The sequence below is a fragment of the Enhydra lutris genome, unplaced genomic scaffold, assembly GCF_002288905.1.
Source record: "Enhydra lutris kenyoni isolate GAN:26980312 unplaced genomic scaffold, ASM228890v2 scaffoldscaffold3, whole genome shotgun sequence".
Lineage (NCBI taxonomy): Eukaryota > Metazoa > Chordata > Mammalia > Carnivora > Mustelidae > Enhydra > Enhydra lutris.
The window spans coordinates 9,221,678-9,234,027 of record NW_019154087.1 but is presented as its reverse complement, the minus strand read 5'-3'; the positions used below and the strand labels follow the sequence as shown (position 1 = coordinate 9,234,027).

General features: G+C 37.3%; 1 protein-coding gene across 1 annotated transcript; it reads left to right on the top strand.

Annotated features, from left to right (window-relative positions):
- Nucleotides 1-2,683: 2,683 nt before the first annotated feature.
- LOC111155020 (Bardet-Biedl syndrome 12 protein-like) lies at nt 2,684-8,078 on the top strand. Its single transcript, XM_022515034.1, has 2 exons — nt 2,684-2,739; nt 4,530-8,078. Exon 2 carries the CDS (start codon nt 4,540-4,542, stop codon nt 6,679-6,681), a length of 2,142 nt encoding a protein of 713 aa, XP_022370742.1. The 5' UTR covers nt 2,684-2,739; nt 4,530-4,539; the 3' UTR covers nt 6,682-8,078.
- The last annotated feature ends 4,272 nt before the right edge of the window (nt 8,079-12,350 follow it).

Sequence of the window (12,350 nt, the reverse complement as noted above, 5' to 3'; positions counted from 1 at the left end):
TTGAGATCAGTTGCATGTAACTTTTTGCTTGTAGATTAATTTTGTTTAAATAATTTCATGTCTTTTCTGGGAAAACTGTTTTCACATAAATTAAATGCAGACTTTGAAAGTTTAAATAAGTTTGAAATAGCCCATGACTTTTTCCTTTTGCTCTACATTCCCTATAAGTTTTCTGCTAATACAGTAATATGTTGTGATTTAAACTTAGTATAAAGAGGAAACCATAAACAGAGATTCTGATGCTTGGGGGGGGGGGAAAGGGCATATCCATTTTAAGGATATAAACAGGCTTGGAAGAAGGCAAGAAGGTTTGGAAGTGGAAATGTAGCAGAAAATTCTGCAGGAGAGAAGGTGAATCTCTATCACATTGGGTAGAGGGACAGCCAGAAGGCACTATTATTTAGTAGTTAATAGCATGGGACTCTGGCATTAGACAAATCTATTATTTACTAGTTTGAGATTTGGTACGTTACTTATCTGTTTTTCATTTTAATAGGTTAAATATGTACATACCTCAGAATATTATGAGAACTCTATTACCTAGTGCATGTAAAGTGGCTCATACTTAATAAGCTCTCAGAACATGTTAGAAATTAAAAAACATGCAAAAAGCCAGTCCTTTCAAGCTTGTCTTTTCATCAAATTATTCTGGAGCAACTGGATATCCAGGAGGAAACAAAATGACCCCTGCCTCACACCATTTACAAAAATCAGTTTAAGATGAATTATAAATATAAATGTAAAAGCTAAAACAAAAAGAGCTAAATTGGAGTATTTACACTCCCTCAGTGTAAAACCCATCACAAAGCTGTAGTAATCAAGAAAGTGTGATCCTTGGACACCGGGTGGCTCAGTCGGTTAAACATATGACCCTTGGTTTCAGCTCAAGTCATGATGATCTCAGGGTCATGGGATCATGTGGTCCTGGCTTAAGGATGGACATATAGATCAATCAGATAGAATTGAGAGTCTAGAAATAAACCCAAAATCTATTGCCAAGTTGACTTTTGACAAAGATGCAAAACCATCAATTGGGAAAAATAGTCTTTCAACAAATGATGCTGGGACAATTTGACATCCGAATGCAAAGTTGGACTCCTACTTCATCCCATATACAAAAATAAAATGTGTTAATGAACTTAATATAAGATATAAAACTATAAAACTCAAAACGCTGGGTCAAATCTTTATGACTTCGGATTTAGCAATAAATTCTTAGATATGACACCAAGAGCATGAGCAACAAAAGGAAAAAAAAAGACAAATTCAGCTTCATTAAAATGGGAAACTTTAATGCATCAAAGTGATTATCAAAAAAGTAGATAATACAACCTACAGAGGGAGAAAATTTGTAAATTGTATTTTGATAAGGTCCTAATTTCCAGAATATGCAAAGAATTCTTACAGTTCAACAACAAAAAGACAACCCAATTTTAAAATGGGCAAAAGATTTGAATAGATATTTCTCCAAATGGCCAGCCAGTACATGAAAAGATGCTTATCATCGTTAGTTTTTAGAGAAGGCAAATCAAAACCACAGTGAAATATCACTTCACTTCTAATAGGATGTCTGTTGTTTAAAAAACAGAGACAAAACATAAAACAGAAGATATGTATTGGTGAGCATACTAGGTTGAGTAGTGTTCGCTCCAAAACTCATGTCCATCCAGAATCTCAGAATGATTTTATTTGGAAATAGAGTCTTTATATAAGTAGCTAGTTAAGATAGGTCATGCCAGATTACGGTTGACCCTAAATAAAATGAATGGTGTCCTTTTAAGAAAACCATATGAAAAAAAAGCAGATAGTGAGTTTTTTTACAAAAAGCCATGGACCTCCAGGAGCCAGCTAGAAACTGGAAGAGCCTTCCCTAGAGCCTTCAGAGGATTCAAGGCCCTGCAGATAGCTTGATTTCAGACTTCTGGACTCCAGAACCATGAGAGAATAAAAATGTATTGTTTTAAGCACCCAGCTTTTGGTAATTCAGTACAGCACCTCTAGGAAATCAATACAACAAGGATGTGGAAAAATTGAAACCCTCATGTATTGCTAGTGAGAAAGTAAACTGATTTAGCTGCTATAGAAGACAGTTTGGCAGTTCCTCAGGAAGTTAAACATAAAATGACCATGTGACCACTCCTAGGTGTATACCCAAAAGAATTGAAAACATACTCAGACACTTGTACACAAATGTTCATAGTAGCACAATTCACAGTAGTCAAAAGATAGAAATAACTGAAATGTCCATCAACAGATAAATAAGGTGATACATACATACAATGGAATATTACTCAGCCATAAAAAGGAATGAAGTACTGATACATAATATTATGTGGATAAACCTCAAAAACATTATGCTAAGTGAAAGAAGCCAGACAGAAAAGGTCACATATTGTGTGATTCTGTTTACATGAAATGTCCAAAAAAGGTAGATCCATAGACATAAGACATAGACATAAAAACCATAACGTTTTTAGAAGAAGTATAGAAGAATATCTTTTGTACTCGGGGTAGGCAAAACTTAAGAAATAGAACCCCAAAAGCAATAACCTTTTATAAAAAGGGGGGAAAAAGATAAATGAACTGGGGAAGTAGATTGCCAAGCAACAATAAGGTCAGTTGAGGTTTGAAATGATACAGCATGGTTGTGTCTATTTTTTTTGTTTATTTTCAGCTGCAGCAAGGTGAGTGTGGAGTAGACAGAAAGTTGGATTTCATCAAGATTGATGACTTTGCAAGGTGAGTAGGGTGAACTTGAAGTGGGATAAGGATTTTTGAGGATATACGTGCAAGGGAGTGATTGTAATAATTGACAGATAGGAATTTAAACTGGATAAGTAGAGAATTGACAGTATGGGGGTGAGGAGTGAGGGACAACGAAAACATGGTAAGATCAGATAATTTGAAGATACAATGGGTCTCGAGATTAGAGTATGAGTCCTAGAGTATATATTGGTGCCATATCAAATGAGATATGCCTGGATGTATCAAGAGTTTGATTTTTATTTTATAGAATTGAAATTTTCACAAAAGAGCATTTGCATTTGAAACTGAGTACAAACAGTTCATCTTTATACCTTTTCCTTGGCTATATTAGCTTTTCCCCTTAGTTCTTGAAAGCTTATAGGAGGCTACTCTTGAGGAATAGTTGTGTTATGGCTTCCTCCTGATCTTAAGGTATCTCGAATAGTGGCACTCCTCAGTTTCAAGGATGAATCCAGGTATTATAGGAACAAATTTATCAGATGAAAAGCAAAACTCTGAATTGCTTGCTTTTTGATATTTTGGATTTAAAAGATTGTGACAAAAAATATCGTTCAAAGAATTATAAAGTCGTGGAGTTGGAAGAGTTTATATTATCTACAATTTTAGTTCTAGTCTTTGAGAGCTTATACCTTGCAAGATAGGTCATTTTATTATAGACAGCTTTTCAAGTAAGGGGTACTTTGTTAAAAAGTTCTTTTTATTGGACTGAAGTTTCTCTCTTTAAGTCTTACTGGTTTTAGTCGTGGATTTTTAAATAGTATGTGGAAAAAGCCCAATTGCTTTTGAACTTCCCTTTAAATAATACTTTTTTCCCCTTTGCATTCTAATTAGTAACCTAGTCCATCCTCTCACCTGCATCCCTCTTCCACATTCCCTATCTAGATAACTACAGATAATGCTTAGCTGGCTTTTCTGCCTCCAGTGAGGCACCTACCCTGTTCATTCTCCGTGCTGTCAGAACGGTAATCTATCCAAAACACTAGCAGCAGCAGCAGTAGTCACAGTAGTACTCAGAAGGGATTATGTGCCTGGAGTTGTTCTGAACACTGTAGTCCTTTACTCCTTATAACAACCCTACAAGGTAGTTTCTGTTATAGTCCTTATTTTTCAGATGTGGACAGAGTAGAGTAGTTAGATAACTTGCTGAAGTCTACATAGCTAGTAAGTGTTAGAGCCAAGTTCAAATCCAGACTTCTAGATCTAGAGCACATGCTTTCAAACTCTATATCAAGCTGTTTCTTAATCTTCCCTACTTAAAACACTTAAGTGGTTCCCATTAGAGGATCAGGTTTGACGTGGCACATAATGGCCCTCATGTTCCAACCCTTTTTCTTTTCTAGAGCTTCATCTTCCATTTCCTACTACTTTCTTCATATTTCTATAAAATTAAACTACTTATATTACCCCAGTACACTGTGTTTTTTCACATATATGTGCATTTACTACCCCCTCCTTCAACTTGCTGACTCTTTCAAATTATTCTTCAAGACTCATTTCAAGCATTGTCCTCTTCTGGGAACACTACCAGAATCATTGCCTACATGATCCACTTCCCCTATTGGATGAGTATTCCTTCCCCACATGCCCATACCTTTATCGAAATATCATTATAGTACTGTTATCATTGCACTGACTCTATTGAATGGAAACTGTACATACCAGAAACCCCTCAAAGGCAGGGACGATATCTGATTTTTCTTTTATAAGCAATTGTAACCACGAATTACACTGAATAAATTTCCAAGTTTTTATTTTATTTGCAGATGATGACTCATGGTGATGGCTTGCAGGGTCATAAATAAAAGAAGGCACATGGGACTTCAACAACTTTCATCATTTGCGGGAACAGGAAGAACTTTCCTAGGTCCATTAAAATTATCTAAATTTATTATAGATGCAGAGTGTCATGAAAGTGTGTTAATCAGTTCAACAGTAAGGCTTCTTGAAAGTTTGGATTTAACCAGTGCAGTGGGACAACTTCTCAACGAAGCAGTTCAAGCACAAAATAACACATATAAAACTGGAACCAGTACTCTTTTGTTTCTCATCGGTGCCTGGAGCAGTGCTGCTGAAGAATGTCTCCATTTAGGTGTCCCCATTTCATTAATAGTGTCTGCAATGTCAGAGGGCTTGAACTCTTGCATTGAAGAGGTAGTTTCCCTTCAAGTACCTGTCCACAGTGTATTTGACCATATAGACAGCACTAAGACATTTTCTGGACTTGAAACATCTAGTGTCAGTTTGTGTCCTTTTCTACAAATCCCTTCAGATACTGGTTTACAGAAAGAGCATGATCTCAAAGATGTTGCCTCTCCATCACTGACCTTTTACAGTCTTGCTGGGATACCTGTTAGATCAACTAAACTCTTTAGATCTCAGGCTGAAGTTGAAGCAGATAAAAATACACTACAAAATCCTCAAAGTCTGCAAAACAGTCTGCTCACAGGCAGCCATTATGGAAAGTCAATACTAATCCACAGTAGGCATTTTAATAGGACAGATAATAATCAGTGGATAAACAAACCAGATGGATTTCTAGAACAACATGGTGGAGCTACTCCCAGTACTTACAGATGCAGTGATTTGGTAGAGTTGGAGATGGGTTTGAGTCACGGAGATCACCATAGCATGAAATTAGTAGATGAAGCAGTACGGCTGCAGTATCAGAATGCAAGTATGCAGCAAGGCAGCCGTATGATGCCATTTTGGTTTGACATTTCCAGAATCTTCATTTGTTGTTTACCAGGTGTACCTGAAAGTTTTTCTTGTGTCTGTCCAGGATTTATCACTGTTCTATCAATATCTAATACTACTCTGATCAAGGAATTACAGAATCAGCCTATCCGGATTCTTCTCATTGAGGGTGACCTCACAGAGAATTATCGGCACCTGGGGTTTAATAAGGCTACAAATATTAACACAGTATTGGAAAGCATGAGGGTTCAACAAGACACCACAGAAGAACTGTGGACAAATTATGTCTTACAGGTATTAATTAAGTTCAACGTGAACCTCGTCCTGGTACAAGGAAATGTGTCTGAACACTTAACTGAAAAGTGCATACACAGTAAGCGGTTGGTACTTGGGTCCGTGAATAGCAGTGTGATGCAGGCTTTTGCAGAAGCTTCGGGAGCAGTACAGGTGACCTACATCACACAAGTGAATGAAAACTGTGTGGGCAGTGGGGTCTCTGTGACCTTCTGGAGAAGTATTCCTTCAGATGTCATAGATAGGATCAACGTAATCACAATCGTGATAAAAACGGAAGGAATTAATCTGGTTACAGTGGTGCTCACTAGCTCAGTCACTGCACAGATGCAAACCAAAGAAGATAGATTCTGGACTTGTGCCTATCGTCTGTATTATGCTCTAAAAGAGCAAAAGGTCTTCCTTGGAGGTGGTGCAGTTGAATTTTTGTGCCTTAGCCACCTTCAGATTCTTGCAAAGCAATCACTGAGTAAAAGAAACCACGTTTGTTCAGGATGGCTTCCTAATACTTCCTCTTGGCTGGCCTCCTCTCTGGCACTATACAGATCAACTGTGCTTAAATGCCTTGCAAATGGGTGGCACAAATACCTTTCAACTCTCATATATAACACAGCCAGTTGCTCATCAGAATTTGAAGCCAGCACATTCATTCAACAGCGTCTACAAAATGCCACAGACTCTGGTTCTCCTTCATCTTACATCTTGAATGAATATAGTAAACTAAATAGTGGAATTTTTAATTCAGCCATTTCAAATAAACTGGAACAGATTCCAAGCATTTATGACGTAGTTATACCAAAGACCGAGGCATGGCGCCGAGCTTTGGATTTAGTACTATTAGTACTTCAAACAGACAGTGAAATTATTACTGGACTTGGACACAGACAGTTAAATTCACAGGAAACAGAGGGCTTTTTATTTTTGTAGTGTTATTGGCTAGGTCTTTGGAAAGTAAGATTTTGTAATGTATCATGCTAATAATAAATTTCCTAATAATAAATCAAGCCAAGTCATAGTGCCAGCCTTTACCAAGAAGAAAATTGTTGATGTCTGTCAATAACTGCAGGGTCTGAGATTTCACCCAACTTACCTGTTAGCCTGTTACCATTTCATGGTATGCAACAGATACACGAGACACTTGGATCAGAGACAGTGCACTTTGATATTCATTATCAAAGCAGTAGCTAGTGCTTCTTGTTGGTTTGTATCAGTTCCCATTTCTCTGAGCTCCATAAGAGCAACATAAAAGGCCAGTGATGGAAGCGGGCACACAAAGTGGGTTGTGTTACAGAAAAGGAACACTGAGCTTGGGGCATTGATTGCTTTTATAGTAACCGGAAACAATCCTGTTTTTTGCCCAAGGGGAGTTGTTACCTCATGCCCCAAGATTGCTCAATGTAAACACAAGCCTGAGACACGGACTGGGTAAAGATAGGTCAGGACCTTGCATTGGTGGCATACCCAGAAAATATGCCGTGTCATTCAGAGCCCGTATGGATGGCCTCTTCCAACTACTCACTTCTTAACTTGAAATGCTCTTGGCCAGACTTGAATTTTCATGTAAGAATGCCACTCTGTTTACTAGTCTGATTAATCTGATAAACAGGTTATTTAGTCAATATCAGATCTATTCAGTTGGTTTCATAGAGCAGTTAATTAAGGCTGCTATCAACAGACTGAGCAACAGGATGAAACCAATCTGTGCTACTGACCTCAGTCATGTCCCCTAAGGTCTTGAATTCAGGAAAATCACAGCTTTTATAGAAGCGGAAGTAAGCCTGTTCTTGGTCTGGAGTGAGATATTTTGTCATCATTCAAGGTTACTCACTGGAAACACATCCCTGAGAAATGGCCCAGAAAAAGAGAGCTCAAACCCAGCAAGAACATGCAAGGATGCTGAGAGTCCATAGCATTCTGTGTATCCCAACAAAGTCTTACTCTTTTGCCACTAAGCCATTAAATGAACATCTTAAGAACTGAACTATGTGTGGAGTTGAAAATTAGAAAAGCTCTGGGGAAATAATAACAGTAGTAATGAAGTTATTGATTACCTATGGTGTTCCAGGCACTATTCTAAAGTCTTTACATGTTGTATTAACTTTTTAGGGTTGCCATAACAAAATGCCACATATTAGGGGGCTTAAACAACAGAAATTTATTTTCTCACAATTCTGAGACCTAGACTCTGAGATCAAGGTATTGTCAGAGTCGGTTTCTTCTGAGGCCTCTTTCCAGTTCACTTGTAAATGGATGTCTTTTCCCTTTGTCTCACAATGTCTTCCCTATCTATCTATCTATCTGTGTCCTAATTTTCTCATAAAGACACTGTCATAATGGATAAGTCCTTCCCTAATGACCTCATTTTAACTTAATTACCTCTTTAAAGAACCTGTTTCCAGTATAGTCACATTCTGAGTACTGGGGATTAGGACTTCACCATATGAATTGGGGGGGAGGGAGGGACACAATTCATCCTATTAACACAAATTATCTCAATCTTTGAAACATTTATTTTCTCCATTGTATGATAAGGAAATGAGCTTCGTAAGGTTAAGAAGCTTACCCAAAGTCTTAAAGCTAATAGGTAGAAGAGCTGGAGTTTACACTAAGATTTTCTCTGGCTCCAAAGTGTATTTCTAAGTATTAACTGTGAAAGGAAGCTTTTTCTGTAAAGTAACAGCAACAAGACGAGAAAAGAATGTGTAGTTTATTTATAGGATAATTTAAATGTATTAGAAAACATAACTTGGTTATCCTCCACTCTGGTAAAATAATATAACTTTTGGTTTAGTGGTTGTCTTAAATGTGGTCACATGAAAACCTTGCACAGATAATCATTCCAGTTATATATACCAGCTTTGTTCCAAGCTAGAATCTAACAACATTAAGAGTTGAACTGCTTTTTAAAATAAAGTATTATTTTACTTGTGTAGGTATTGATACTTTTACTCATGCTTTTTAAAATAAAGTATTATTTTACTTGTGTAGGTATTGATACTTTTACTCATCTGTGTACTATTAACACTTAGTTTTTGTTAAAATATTATGAAGATTATGAGTGCCACTAATATTAATGTAGATGCTCATCTCATTTTATATAGTAGATTTTTTTTGTGAAGTTGTATTTGCATGCATTAGTACTATTAAATGTTTAGTAAAATCTTATAAATACTTTCCTTTGACACTAGAAGTCTCATTTTAATACAAACTTTATAAGTTCATTTTGTTTTCAGATTGTAAAAAATTTTGTACTATTATGTGTTTTATGAGCTATTTTTCTAATTCTTACAAGGAATACCTTTAAGTTTTAATTACTCAAGGAACTATTCTGTTCTTACAGAGGGCAGTCCCTCACATAAACTTGATTCATTTAACTAAGTGGGTTTTAACAAGAAACCCTGTGCATAAGCAAGTAGACATTTCTCAAAGACCAAAGAAGTGTTGACATCTTTGTGACCAATCTGCTTCTTTAATATAAACTACAGAGAAGTTTGCAGTTATCTTATATCCACATTATAGCCAGTCTTCCCAAAGATAAATAACCCTTCCTGGACCAGGGGTTAACTGGCTTTTCAAAAAATAACCTGTAAGAAATTCCAGCAATGGAATCCCTACATATTCAGGAAATGTGCAGGTATATCTGCCTGCCTAAGACACTGGACAGATGCAGGAGCAAAAAAGAAGTGGGAAGCAGCAAGAGTGAAGGGGTTACTGACAGGTCATTGTGAGCTGTAGTCCCCAAAAGGGTTGAAAGGACTCCACATGAATGGAAATATGGGTAAACAGATTAGAGAAGTAGCTTATGGGCATCACATTCTGGGTGAGTGCAAAGCAAGAGCAAAAATGCAAAAACAACCCACTTTTATGTGTATGTGTAGATAGAATTGACTAGTGCTGTAGTGATCTAAGCTCTGAAGAATATCAGAAATATCCAGCACACGCTTTCTTCCAGGAACCTGAGTTACACTATGAGGAAAAAATGTTGGAAAGAAATAAAATAGAGCAGGACAGGAACATTTGGAATAAAGGAGAGGGAAAATTTACATTGGGAATGGTAAAACAAGTCATTTTATATTAGGCTGGGTGGCCAGCAGCCTCAATGAAATGATCTCTGAAACGAAATGTAATTTTGAAGGCAAGGTTTATAGATTTCTAGGACACACAGAGCTAAATAAAGGCAGAAAATCTTTCCAACCAAGTCTTTTCAAGTCTTAGCTTTGATAAATAGAGAAGGGTTACATTCTATTTCTATTTCTGGTTCTTCATTTATAATAGGAGAGAGACCTCTATTTCTCTATTTCTGGTTCTTCATTTATAATAGGAGAGAGACCATGAGCCATGAAACAGAAATTGACCGTGGCCCACCCACATCTCCATAGGAAATCCCTCATATGATAGTATCCACAAAAATCCATGTAATTTGGACATGAGAAAAAAAATGCTATTTAACCTTAAATGACTTTAGTACAAGAAAAGAGATTAAAATTGAAGAATTTTTAACAGACCGTTAGAACTCACAAGAAAAAACTCTAGCTAGAACATAGATCAAAATATTTTTAAATGAGTTAAATCATCTAGATTGAAGTTTTTGAAAAAACACATTAAAAATGAAGATCTCAGGAATTAGATGACAAACAACAGGTTATGGAATGACAACACAACTTGGAAAAGAATTGGATGAAATTACAAGGAACACAGGAGCACATGGAGTCCACAGAAAGCATGGTGAAGGCAGTAAGTGTCTTTCCCAGGAACTTGAAAACAGAATCTCTTTCACGAACCTTTCTAAATTTCCATAACCGAGATCTGTACTGTATCAAAAGTTTTTTTTAAAGATACTGACATAAATGGCCAAACTTTACAAAGGTTGACTTTCCTATATAAAGCACAGACCAGTATAACATTAGAGTCACCCTCTGGAACTTTACAAAGCCATTAAGGACTCATTTAATTTCAGGCACAGTGTTTGGCTTGCTAGTTGATGCCACTGACTCTACAAGGCTCTGTTTCGTTGGGGGAAAGCAATGGTGGATCAGAGAAGTCCAGGGTCTCTCAAGGTGCCAGTGCTTTGCAGTCACCAAAAGATAGGGTTTCCATGAGCATAGCTTTCCAGGCCCATAAGCTTTTGTCAAGTTAACAGGAGGTAATCATCACCAGAGGAATTAACTCTTGACTTGTACTAACCAAATTCATAGAAAGTTGTTATATAAACCAAGATGCTAACTTCATATTCGTATCTGTAACATAACTACTAGAAAAAGTAGAATACTCCTATGAACTGAATCAAGAATTGTCTTCTGTGTCTAAAAGTCTCTGGGAAGCTAGGAACATTGCTTGTTGAGGCTGGAGTTGAAGCCAGGGAACCATCACCTCTGACGCAGCACTATTCAGAACAATGCTGGACACCTGCCACTACCCAGGAAGTTCAGCTTTTTGCTCTCTTCGGTCGTCGTACTCTCTGTTCAGATGTTAAGTTAATGAGACACTGCTTTCTTTTTACTCAGTTGTATTTCAGACTTGCTCTCTGGTGGCAGCATCCTGTGGCCCCTCCAAATGTTGACTTACTGATTTGGGAGACATCTCCTTTGTAGTGCTATCTAATAACCACAATCACCCACTTCGTGATGTTAGTTAAAACCCCCAGAACTGGGGACGCCTGGGTGGCTCAGTTGGTTGGACGACTGCCTTCGGCTCAGGTCATGATCCTGGGAGTCCTGGGATCGAGTCCCGCATCGGGCTCCCAGCTCCATGGGGAGTCTGCTTCTCTCTCTGACCTTCTCCTCGCTCATGCTCTCTCTCACTGTCTCTCTCTCAAATAAATAAATAAAATCTTTAAAAAAAAAACAAAAAACCCAGAACTAAACCTTATCTCCAGGTTCTGGAAGCAACAGATCAGTTTCTTGTGGACCAGCTAAAGGTTCTCCCTTCCATAATAAAAGAATGATAAAAAGGAGGGATCTATCAACTTCCAGGATGTACTTGTAGTACAGTCAGATAAACATTAGACTTTAAACTAGAAGAACTTTTTCATAATCTGACTTTGCCCACTGTGTGACCTTGGGCAAGTCATCTCAGCTCTCTGAAATTTATCTGTTATTCTTAAAGTGACTTTGAGATTTATATTAAATATGCATTAAGATAACTCAATATAAACTACATGCAAATATCTAGGGAAATAAGCATTTTAAACTTTGTTATAAAGCAGTTTCCTGAGATTTCTATTCCTTTCTAGCTTTACAGTTTTAGTGGTTCTCCTTTGTGCCCCTTCCTCCCTTGCCCTCTTTATAATGACTAGATATAATGCCATGAACAAAAAGGGTCAGCGTGCCTACTTTGGAGATAAGAGCAATAGGAGAGGAGAGTACTAGGCAAGATGTATTTCATGTTTCAAGATGGCTGGAGGAGAGAGGATAATAATGACAAAAATTAATAATATTAGATTTGGTGTAGTGCTTTACCCTTTTAAATAGTTACTGACCCTGGTGGCCACTTCTGAGAGTAGCAGGACTGCTGTCTCCCGAATGGATCTGGTGGCCTAAGGAGCAAAGCCAAGCCCAAGCTAGGGAGACTCAAGAGGAAGCAACAGATGATTATAG